The sequence below is a fragment of the Oncorhynchus clarkii genome, chromosome 9 (assembly GCF_045791955.1).
Source record: "Oncorhynchus clarkii lewisi isolate Uvic-CL-2024 chromosome 9, UVic_Ocla_1.0, whole genome shotgun sequence".
NCBI lineage: Eukaryota > Metazoa > Chordata > Actinopteri > Salmoniformes > Salmonidae > Oncorhynchus > Oncorhynchus clarkii.
In genome coordinates this window covers 990,001-1,002,080 of record NC_092155.1, presented here as the reverse complement: position 1 = coordinate 1,002,080, position 12,080 = coordinate 990,001, and the positions used below count along the sequence as shown (strand labels likewise).

The 12,080-nt window shown below is 50.2% G+C and overlaps 1 protein-coding gene across 1 annotated transcript in view; it reads right to left on the bottom strand.

The window, feature by feature from the left end:
* Nucleotides 1-2,920: 2,920 nt before the first annotated feature.
* LOC139415750 (eph receptor B4b) overlaps nt 2,921-12,080 on the bottom strand; it is a 66,730-nt gene continuing 57,570 nt past the window's right edge. The window contains exons 15-21 of the mRNA XM_071163827.1: nt 11,558-11,670; nt 10,909-10,969; nt 10,413-10,567; nt 8,425-8,574; nt 4,495-4,688; nt 3,709-3,867; nt 2,921-3,498 (exon numbers count right to left, since the gene is read on the bottom strand). Of these exons, the coding sequence (XP_071019928.1) occupies nt 3,393-3,498; nt 3,709-3,867; nt 4,495-4,688; nt 8,425-8,574; nt 10,413-10,567; nt 10,909-10,969; nt 11,558-11,670 (938 nt within the window). The 3' untranslated portion in view covers nt 2,921-3,392. The remainder of the gene's footprint in view (nt 3,499-3,708; nt 3,868-4,494; nt 4,689-8,424; nt 8,575-10,412; nt 10,568-10,908; nt 10,970-11,557; nt 11,671-12,080) is intronic.

Below are 12,080 nucleotides of genomic sequence, written 5' to 3'. Positions count from 1 at the left end.
AGAAGTCATGTTTTAAATCAGTCAGTCTCTCTAGAAGTCATGTTTTAAATCAGAGTCAGTCTCTAGAAGTCAGGTTTTAAATCAGAGGCAGTCTCTCTAGAAGTCAGGTTTTAAATCAGAGGCAGTCTCTCTAGAAGCAGTCAGGTTTTAAATCAGAGGCAGTCTCTCTAGAAGCAGTCAGGTTTTAAATCAGAGTCAGTCTCTCTAGAAGCAGTCAGGTTTTAAATCAGAGTTAGTCTCTAGAAGTCAGGATTTAAATCAGAGGCAATCTATCTAGAAGCAGTCAGGTTTTAAATCAGTCAGTCTCTCTATAAGTCAGGTTTTAAATCAGAGTCAGTCTCTCTAGAAGTCAGGTTTTAAATCAGAGTCAGTCTCTCTAGAAGTCAGGTTTTAAATCAGTCAGTCTCTCTAGAAGTCAGGTTTTAAATCAGAGTCAGTCTCTCTAGAAGTCAGGTTTTAAATCAGTCAGTCTCTCTAGAAGTCATGTTTTAAATCAGTCAGTCTCTCTAGAAGTCAGGTTTTAAATCAGAGTCCGCCTCTCTAGAAGTCAGGTTTTAAATCAGTCAGTCTCTCTAGAAGTCATGTTTTAAATCATAGTCAGTCTCTCTAGAAGAAGTCATGTTTTAAATCAGTCAGTCTCTATAGAAGTCAGGTTTTAAATCAGAGTTAGTCTCTCTAGAAGTCAGGTTTTAAATCAGTCAGTCTCTCTAGAAGTCAGGTTTTAAATCAGAGTCAGTCTCTCTAGAAGTCAGGTTTTAAATCAGAGTCAGTCTCTCTAGAAGTCAGGTTTGAAATCAGTCAGTCTCTCTAGAAGTCAGGTTTAAATCAGAGGCAGTCTCTCTAGAAGTCAGGTTTGAAATCAGTCAGTCTCTCTAGAAGTCAGGTTTTAAATCAGAGTCAGTCTCTCTAGAAGTCAGGTTTGAAATCAGTCAGTCTCTCTAGAAGTCAGGTTTTAAATCAGAGTCAGTCTCTCTAGAAGTCAGGTTTTAAATCAGAGTCAGTCTCTCTAGAAGTCAGGTTTGAAATCAGTCAGTCTCTCTAGAAGTCATGTTTGAAATCAGAGGCAGTCTCTCTAGAAGCAGTCAGTCTACAAAGTCCAGCACCACACCTCAGTCAGAGGGAATATCTGGGAAAACCTGATTGGGCGAAATCCTTCATCCCAAACAGTGTTCCAGGGGAGAAATCTTCCACAGTATTCCAACGGTATTCCCAGAGGATCCCGGCAGTATTGTAAAACCAAGTTAATGTCCAGTATTCCCATGGACTCCAACAAGGCAGTATTATAAAACCAAGTTAATGTCCAGTATTCCTGTGGACTCCAACAAGGCAGTATTATAAAACCAAGTTAATGTTGAGTATTCCCGTGGACTCCAACAAGGCAGTATTGTAAAACCAAGTTAATGTCCAGTATTCCCGTGGACTCCAACAAGGCAGTATTATAAAACCAAGTTAATGTCCAGTATTCCCGTGGACTCCAACAAGGCAGTATTATAAAACCAAGTTAATGTCCAGTATTCCCGTGGACTCCAACAAGGCAGTATTATAAAACCAAGTTAATGTCCAGTATTCCCGTGGACTCCAACAAGGCAGTATTGTAAAACCAAGTTAATGTTGAGTATTCCCGTGGACTCCAACAAGGCAGTATTGTAAAACCAAGTTAATGTCCAGTATTCCCGTGGACTCCAACAAGGCAGTATTATAAAACCAAGTTAATGTCCAGTATTCCCGTGGACTCCAACAAGGCAGTATTATAAAACCAAGTTAATGTTGAGTATTCCCGTGGACTCCAACAAGGCAGTATTATAAAACCAAGTTAATGTTGAGTATTCCCGTGGACTCCAACAAGGCAGTATTATAAAACCAAGTTCATGTCCAGTATTCCTGTGGACTCCAACAAGGCAGTATTATAAAACCAAGTTAATGTCCAGTATTCCCGTGAACTCCAACAAGGCAGTATTATAAAACCAAGTTAATGTTGAGTATTCCAACAAGGCAGTATTGTAAAACCAAGTTAATGTTGAGTATTCCCGTGGACTCCAATAAGGCAGTATTGTAAAACCAAGTTAATGTCCAGTATTCCCGTGGACTCCAACAAGGCAGTATTATAAAACCAAGTTAATGTCCAGTATTCCCGTGGACTCCAACAAGGCAGTATTATAAAACCAAGTTAATGTCCAGTATTCCCGTGGACTCCAACAAGGCAGTATTATAAAACCAAGTTAATGTTGAGTATTCCCGTGGACTCCAACAAGGCAGTATTATAAAACCAAGTTAATGTTGAGTATTCCCGTGGACTCCAACAAGGCAGTATTATAAAACCAAGTTCATGTCCAGTATTCCTGTGGACTCCAACAAGGCAGTATTATAAAACCAAGTTAATGTCCAGTATTCCCGTGAACTCCAACAAGGCAGTATTATAAAACCAAGTTAATGTTGAGTATTCCAACAAGGCAGTATTGTAAAACCAAGTTAATGTTGAGTATTCCCGTGGACTCCAATAAGGCAGTATTGTAAAACCAAGTTAATGTCCAGTATTCCCGTGGACTCCAACAAGGCAGTATTATAAAACCAAGTTAATGTCCAGTATTCCCGTGGACTCCAACAAGGCAGTATTATAAAACCAAGTTAATGTTGAGTATTCCTGTGGACTCCAACAAGGCAGTATTGTAAAACCAAGTTAATGTCCAGTATTCCCGTGGACTCCAACAAGGCAGTATTATAAAACCAAGTTAATGTTGAGTATTCCCGTGGACTCCAACAAGGCAGTATTATAAAAACAAGTTAATGTTGAGTATTCCCGTGGACTCCAACAAGGCAGTATTATAAAACCAGGTTAATGTTGAGTATTCCCGTGGACTCCAACAAGGCAGTATTATAAAACCAAGTTAATGTTGAGTGTTCCCGTGGACTCCAATAAGGCAGTATTGTAAAACCAAGTTAATGTTGAGTATTCCCGTGGACTCCAACAAGGCAGTATTATAAAACCAAGTTAATGTTGAGTATTCCCGTGGACTCCAACAAGGCAGTATTATAAAACCAAGTTCATGTTGAGTATTCCTGTGGACTCCAACAAGGCAGTATTATAAAACCAAGTTAATGTCCAGTATTCCTGTGGACTCCAACAAGGCAGTATTGTAAAACTGAAGGAATCTCTCAGGAGAGAGTTCATGTCTGTCTCTCTCTCCGTCTGCCTGATTGGTTGAAGAGTACACACACATCTATTGTGTCATCACAGTGGAACCGAGTACAATGATTGGCTTGGGACACCGTTGGCGTAGTGACATCGTCACAACTGGTACGTGGTTGGCTGGTGGCTTGTTGAAGGGCTTTGGTGTGATTGGCCAGTATGGAAGGGTGGGGGGAGCTTCCAGGAGGCTGTAATAGGTGATTGGTCAGTATCTGAGTGTGGGAGGAGTTTTGAGAACTCTAAGGGTCTGGATGGAAGAGAGAATCTTCTTCTGGTGTCCCGCTAGAGTCACTCCTATACGCAACAGGTCCCTAGAGGAGGAAGAGGAGGAGAGAAAGAGAGAAAGAGGGAAAGAAAGAAAGAGAGAAAGAAAGAAAGAAGGAGAGAGAAAGAAAGAGAGAAAGAGAGAAAGAAAGAGAGAGAGAGAGAGAGAGGGGGAGAGTGAGAGTTTAATAATTGTGTGAGTGTGCTCTGTGTAGTGTGTAGTATGTAGTGTGTAGTATGTAGTGTGTAATACGTACTCTGTAGAGATCTGTGCGATGACCTCCAGGTTGGTGAATCCTGCCTGTGTAAAGCTCTCTTCATAACGAGACATCTTGATAGCATGAAGCCACTCTGAGACAGACCCACAGGCTGACAGGGGAGGGGGGGGGCGCTGGTCTAACAGGGGCTGGGAGGAACTGGGGGAGAAGAGGGGGAGACATTATGAATCATGATGAGGTTGTTTTACTGTAGGGGAGAAGAGGGGGAGACATTATGAGTCATGATGAGGTTGTTTTACTGTAGGGGAGAAGAGGGGGAGACATTATGAATCATGATGAGGTTGTTTTACTGCAGGGGAGGAGAGGGGGAGACATTATGAATCATGATGAGGTTGTTTTACTGTAGGGGAGAAGAGGGGGGAGACATTATGAATCATGATGAGGTTGTTTTACTGTAGGGGAGGAGAAGGGGAGACATTATGAATCATGATGAGGTTGTTTTACTGTAGGGGAGGAGAGGGGGAGACATTATGAATCATGATGAGGTTGTTTTACTGTAGGGAAGAAGAGGGGGAGACATTATGAATCATGATGAGGTTGTTTTACTGCAGGGGAGGAGAGGGGGAGACATTATGAATCATGATGAGGTTGTTTTACTGTAACATGGATTGACAGGTTGAGGAGAGGTGTAACAGGAGAGGAGACACTATATACCTAAAGAGGAGGAGAGAGAAATGAAAGGTTATGAACTGAAGGGAGTTTGGCTCATATTAATATCATAGTCCCCCCCACTCTCTCCCTCTCCTCTCCCTCTCTCTCTCTTACCCAGGTCCGTCCGGCTGTGTGATCTTCAGGGAGGCGGGGTTTCTGATCAGCCTATCGAGCGCTGAGACCACGTTGGCGAATCGTGGACGAGCAGCTCTCTCTTTCTGCCAACAGTCCAACATGAGGGAGTGGAGAGAGGAGGGACACTCTGGTGGGGGGGGCAGACGGTAGTCCTGTTCTATAGCATTGATCACCTGGTGGGGGGGGTTCAGTGTTAGGTAGGGAGTGGAGAGAGGAGGGACACTCTGGTGAGGGGGGGGGGGGGGGGGGGGTCAGTGTTAGGTAGGGAGTGGAGAGAGGAGGGACACTCTGGTGGGGGGGGGGCAGACGGTAGTCCTGTTCTATAGCATTGATCACCTGGTGGGGGGGGGTCAGTGTTAGGTAGGGAGTGGAGAGAGGAGGGACACTCTGGTGGGGGGGGGGTCAGTGTTAGGTAGGGAGTGGAGAGAGGAGGGACACTCTGGTGGGGGGGGTCAGTGTTAGGTAGGGAGTGGGACACTAGTGGGGGGGGTCAGTGTTAGGTAGGGAGTGGGACACTAGGGGGGGAGGCAGTGTTAGGTAAGGAGTGGGACACTAGTGTGGGGGGGGTCAGTGTTAGATAGGGAGTGGGACACTAGTGGGGTGGGGGGGGTCAGTGTTAGGTAGGGAGTGGGACACTAGTGTGGGGGGGGGGATCAGTGTTAGGTAGGGAGTGGGACACTAGGGGGGGTCAGTGTTAGGTAGGGAGTGGGACACTAGTGGGGGGTGGGGGGGGTCAGTGTTAGGTAGGGAGTGGGACACTAGTGGGGGGGGGGGGGTCAGTGTTAGGTAGGGAGTGGGACACTAAGGGGGGTCAGTGTTAGGTAGGGAGTGGGACACTAGTGGGGGGGGGGTCAGTGTTAGGTAGGGAGTGGGACACTAGTGGGGGGTGGGGGGGTCAGTGTTAGGTAGGGAGTGGGACACTAGTGTGGGGGGGTCAGTGTTAGGTAGGGAGTGGGACACTAGTGGGGGGGGGTCAGTGTTAGGTAGGGAGTGGGACACTAGTGTGGGGGGGGGGTCAGTCTTAGGTAGGGAGTGGGACACTAGTGGGGGGGGGTCAGTGTTAGGTAGGGAGTGGGACACTAGTGGGGGGGGGTCAGTCTTAGGTAGGGAGTGGGACACTAGGGGGGGTCAGTGTTAGGTAGGGAGTGGGACACTAGTGGGGGGTGGGGGGGGTCAGTGTTAGGTAGGGAGTGGGACACTAGTGGGGGGGGTCAGTGTTAGGTAGGGAGTGGGACACTAGTGGGGGGGGTCAGTGTTAGGTAGGGAGTGGGACACTAGTGTGGGGGGGGTCAGTGTTAGGTAGGGAGTGGGACACTAGTGGGGGTCAGTGTTAGGTAGGGAGTGGGACACTAGTGGGGGGGGGGGTCAGTGTTAGGTAGGGAGTGGGACACTAGTGGGGGGGGTCAGTGTTAGGTAGGGAGTGGGACACTAGTGTGGGGGGGGTCAGTGTTAGGTAGGGAGTGGGACACTAGTGGGGGGGGTCAGTGTTAGGTAGGGAGTGGGACACTAGGGGGGGGGGGGGTCAGTGTTAGGTAGGGAGTGGGACACTAGGGTGGGGGGGGTCAGTGTTAGGTAGGGAGTGGGACACTAGTGGGGGGGGGGGGGGGTCAGTGTTAGGTAGGGAGTGGGACACTAGTGGGGGCAGTGTTAGGTAGGGAGTGGGACACTAGTGGGGGGGGGGTCAGTGTTAGGTAGGGAGTGGGACACTAGTGGGGGCAGTGTTAGGTAGGGAGTGGGACACTAGTGGGGGGGGGTCAGTGTTAGGTAGGGAGTGGGACACTAGTGGGGGGGGGGGTCAGTGTTAGGTAGGGAGTGGGACACTAGTGGGGGGGGGTCAGTGTTAGGTAGGGAGTGGGACACTAGTGGGGGGGGGGGTCAGTGTTAGGTAGGGAGTGGGACACTAGTGGGGGGGGGTCAGTGTTAGGTAGGGAGTGGGACACTAGTGGGGGGGGGGTCAGTGTTAGGTAGGGAGTGGGACACTAGTGGGGGGGGGTCAGTGTTAGGTAGGGAGTGGGACACTAGTGTGGGGGGGGTCAGTGTTAGGTAGGGAGTGGGACACTAGGGGGGGGGGGTCAGTGTTAGGTAGGGAGTGGGACACTAGTGTGGGGGGGGTCAGTGTTAGGTAGGGAGTGGGACACTAGTGGGGGGGGGTCAGTGTTAGGTAGGGAGTGGGACACTAGTGGGGGGGGGGTCAGTGTTAGGTAGGGAGTGGGACACTAGGGGGGGGGGGGGGGGTCAGTGTTAGGTAGGGAGTGGGACACTGGGGGGGGGCAGTGTTAGGTAGGGAGTGGGACACTAGGGGGGGGGGGGGTCAGTGTTAGGTAGGGAGTGGGACACTAGTGGGGGGGGGGTCAGTGTTAGGTAGGGAGTGGGACACTAGGGGGGGGGGGTCAGTGTTAGGTAGGGAGTGGGACACTAGTGGGGGGGGGTCAGTGTTAGGTAGGGAGTGGGACACTAGTGGGGGGGGGGGTCAGTGTTAGGTAGGGAGTGGGACACTAGTGGGGGGGGGGTCAGTGTTAGGTAGGGAGTGGGACACTAGTGGGGGGGGGGTCAGTGTTAGGTAGGGAGTGGGACACTAGTGTGGGGGGGGTCAGTGTTAGGTAGGGAGTGGGACACTAGTGGGGGGGGGGGGGTCAGTGTTAGGTAGGGAGTGGGACACTAGTGGGGGGGGGGGGGGTCAGTGTTAGGTAGGGAGTGGGACACTAGGGGGGGGGGGGGTCAGTGTTAGGTAGGGAGTGGGACACTAGTGGGGGGGGGTCAGTGTTAGGTAGGGAGTGGGACACTAGTGGGGGGGGGGCAGTGTTAGGTAGGGAGTGGGACACTAGTGGGGGGGGTCAGTGTTAGGTAGGGAGTGGGACACTAGGGGGGGGGTCAGTGTTAGGTAGGGAGTGGGACACTAGTGGGGGGGGGTCAGTGTTAGGTAGGGAGTGGGACACTAGTGGGGGGGGGGTCAGTGTTAGGTAGGGAGTGGGACACTAGTGGGGGGGGTCAGTGTTAGGTAGGGAGTGGGACACTAGGGGGGGGGGTCAGTGTTAGGTAGGGAGTGGGACACTAGGGGGGGGGGTCAGTGTTAGGTAGGGAGTGGGACACTAGTGGGGGGGGTCAGTGTTAGGTAGGGAGTGGGACACTAGTGGGGGGGGGTCAGTGTTAGGTAGGGAGTGGGACACTAGGGGGGGTCAGTGTTAGGTAGGGAGTGGGACACTAGTGGGGGGGGGTCAGTGTTAGGTAGGGAGTGGGACACTAGTGGGGGGGGGGTCAGTGTTAGGTAGGGAGTGGGACACTAGGGGGGGTCAGTGTTAGGTAGGGAGTGGGACACTAGTGGGGGGGGGTCAGTGTTAGGTAGGGAGTGGGACACTAGGGGGGGGGTCAGTGTTAGGTAGGGAGTGGGACACTAGTGGGGGGGGGTCAGTGTTAGGTAGGGAGTGGGACACTAGGGGGGGGGGTCAGTGTTAGGTAGGGAGTGGGACACTAGTGTGGGGGGGTCAGTGTTAGGTAGGGAGTGGGACACTAGTGGGGGGGGGGTCAGTGTTAGGTAGGGAGTGGGACACTAGGGGGGGTCAGTGTTAGGTAGGGAGTGGGACACTAGGCGGGGGTCAGTGTTAGGTAGGGAGTGGGACACTAGGGGGGGGGGGTCAGTGTTAGGTAGGGAGTGGGACACTAGGGGGGTCAGTGTTAGGTAGGGAGTGGGACACTAGGGGGGGGGGTCAGTGTTAGGTAGGGAGTGGGACACTAGGGGGGGGGGTCAGTGTTAGGTAGGGAGTGGGACACTAGGGGGGGGGGGGTCAGTGTTAGGTAGGGAGTGGGACCAAACAACGGCTCAAAGTACGTCTGTCTTCACTGAAATTGTAAAAAAACACTTCTGTCTGGAACCAATCAAATCAGATATAAAGAAATATAAATAACCCTTACATCCTGGTTACTCATGTCCCAGTACGGCCGTTCCCCGAAGCTCATCACCTCCCACATCACGATGCCGTAGCTCCACGCGTCACTGGCCGATGTAAACTTTCTGAACGCGATCGCCTCTGGAGCTGTCCAACGTATGGGGATTTTACCACCCTATAGAGAGGAGGAGGGAGGGAGAGGGAGGGAGGGAGGGAGGGAGGGAGGAGGGAGGGAGAGGGAGGGTGGGAGGGAGGAGGGAGGGAGAGGGAGGGTGGGAGGGAGGGAGGGAGAGGGAGGAGGGGAGGGAGGAGGGGAGGGAGGAGGTAGAGGGAGAGGGAGGAGGGGAGGAGGGGAGGGAGGAGGTAGAGGGAGGGGGAAGAGAGGGGGGGAGGGAGGAGGGGGAGGGAGGAGGGAGGGAGGGTGGGAGGGAGGGAGGGAGAGGGAGGAGGGGAGGGAGGAGGGAGGGGGAGGGAGGGAGGGAGGGAGGGAGGGAGGGAGGGAGAGGGAGGAGGGAGGGAGGAGGGAGGAGGGAGAGGGAGGGGGAAGAGAGGGAGGGAGGGGGAGGGAGGAGGGAGGGAGGGAGGGAGGAGGGGGAGGGAGGAGGGAGAGGGAGGGGGGAGAGAGGGAGGGAGGGAGGGAGGGAGGGAGGGAGGGAGGGAGGTTTTCATTTGATGAAACCGGTTAGAAATTACAGCACTTTATGTACATAGTCCCCCCCCCCCATATTAGGGGCGCATAAGTATTGGGACAAATTCATTTCTATGTGTATTAAAGTAATACACAGTATTTGGTTCCATGTTCATAGCAGTGACTACATCCAGCTTGTGACTCTACAGAGTTGTTGGATGCTGTTTGTTTAGGTTGTGTTTCTGATTATTTCGTGCTCAATAGAAATGAATGGTAATTAATGTATGGTGTCACTTTGGTGTCATCATTTTATATCATAGCCCCAAGACATGCTAACCTCTCACCATTACAATAACAGGGGAGGTTAGCATTTTATATCATAGCCCCAAGACATGCTAACCTCTCACCATTACAATAACAGGGGAGGTTAGCATTTTATATCATAGCCCCAAGACATGCTAACCTCTCACCATTACAATAACAGGGGAGGTTAGCATTTTATATCATACCCCCAAGACATGCTAACATCTCACCATTACAATAACAGGGGGGGTTAGCATTTTATATCATACCCCCAAGACATGCCAACCTCTCACCATTACAATAACAGGGGGGGTTAGCATTTTATATCATACCCCCAAGACATGCTAACCTCTCACCATTACAATAACAGGGGAGGTTAGCATTTTTGGGTTGAATGATATTTGCACTCATCATTATTCATGATTCATTCAGGATTATCTGTAGTCATGGTAGCATCCACATTAATGTAGAAGAGTTTAGAAACATATTATATTGTAATTTACAAGGTAGGGGTAGTTAGGGGGTAAGTAGGGGTAGTTAGGGGGTAAGTAGGGGTAGTTAGGGGGTAAGTAGGGGTAGTTAGGGGGTAAGTAGGGGTAGTTAGGGGGTAAGTAGGGGTAGTTAGGGTTAGCTAGAGGTAAGTAGGGGTAGTTAGGGGGTAAGTAGGGGTAGTTAGGGTTAGGTAGAGGTAGTTAGGGTTAGGTAAAGGTAGTTAGGGGGTAAGTAGGGGTAGTTAGGGGGTAAGTAGGGGTAGTTAGGGTTAGGTAGAGGTAGTTAGGGTTAGGTAAAGGTAGTTAGAAGGTAGTTAGAGGCTGGGTAGGGTTAGGAAGGGGTAGTTAGAAGGTACTTAGAGGGTAGTTAGAGGGGTAGATAGGGTGTATTTACCAGTGAGCTGGTGTATGTTAGGTATGGGTAGTTAGAGGGTATATTTACCAGTGAGCTGGTTAGGGTTAGGAAGGGGTAGTTAGGGGGGTAGATAGGGATATTTTAGGCTATATTTACCAGTGAGCTGGTGTATCTTAGGTAGGGGTAGTTAGAAGGTAGTTAGAGGGGTAGATAGGGTGTATTTAGGGTATATTTACCAGTGAGCTGGTGTATGTGGGGTCAGAGGAGTTCTCCTGGAGGAATCGTGACAGGCCGAAGTCAGATACCTTACAGACCAGGTTAGAGTTGACTAGGATGTTGCGAGCTGCCAGGTCTCGATGGACATAGCTCATCTCCGATAGATACTTCATACCTGGAGACAGGAGGGGGAAGTGACACATAAACAGACAAGCAGCACACAACACTAGGGTCAGGGTGACGTCATACACCTGCACGAATAATTATAGAAACTGGGTGGTTCCAGCCCTGAATGCTGATTGGCTGACAACCGTGGTATATCAGACCATATGACAAAACATTTATTTTTACTGCTCTAATTAAGTTGGTAACCAGTTTCTAATAGCAGTAAGGCACCTCAGGGGTTCGTGGTAGATGGCCAATATAACACAGCCAAGGGCTGTATACTCAGAGTTGTGTCGTGCCTCAGAACCTAAGCCCTTAGCCGTTAAACATTAAATAAAGTGTACTTCCTACCTGATGCTATCCCACGTAACATTCCCACCAGCTGGATAGGTGTGAACTGACCATCGTTTAACTGGAGGAGAGAATATCAACGATGAAACAGACAGATACACCCTACAGACAGACTACAGACAGACTACAGATAGACCCCTCCCCTCATCCTCACCCTAAGGAAGCTGTCGAGGGCCACATTCTCCATAAACTCCCTCCCTCCCTCCCTTCTCACCCTCTCTCCTTCCCTCCCTCCTCACCCTAAGGAAGCTGTCGAGGGCCACATTCTCCATAAACTCCCTCCCTCCCTCCCTTCTCACCCTCTCTCTTTCCCTCCCTCCTCACCCTAAGGAAGCTGTCGAGGGCCCCATTCTCCATAAATTCAGTCAGTATCAGGACAGGAAGCTGTGATGACTCCTTCCCTCTCCCTCCCTCCCTTCTCACTCTCTCTCCTTCTCTCCCTCCCTGCCTCCCTCCCTGCCTCCCTCCCTCCCTCCCTCCCTCCCTCCCTCCCTCCCTCCCTCCCTCCCTCCCTCCCTCCCTCCCTCCCTCCCTCCCTCCCTCCCTCCCGCCCTCCCTCCCTCCCTCCCTCCCGCCCTTCTCTCCTTCTCTCCCTCCCTCCCTCCATCCATCTCTCCCTCCCTCCCTGCCTCCCTCCCTCCCTCCTCACCCTAAGGAAGCTGTCGAGGGCCCCATTCTCCATAAACTCAGTCAGTATCATAACAGGACAGGAGGCCGTGATGACTCCTTCCAGGTGGATGATATTGGGGTGCTGGAACTGACCTACAGATTGGAATTGACCTGACACATTAATACACACATTAATACACACACAATACACATTAATACACATTAAAACACATTAATACACACACAATACACATTAATACACATTAAAACACATTAATACACACATTAATACACACACAATACACATTAATACACATTAAAACACACACAATACACATTAATACACATTAAAACACATTAATACACACACAATACACATTAATACACATTAAAACACATTAATACACACATTAATACACACACAATACACATTAATACACATTAAAACACACGAATACACATGTATACCCAAATTAAAACACTAATACACATTTAAACACACGAATACACATAGTTTTTCATTGAATATTTTCTGTAGCTGTTGCACTGTTTCGAGGACAAGT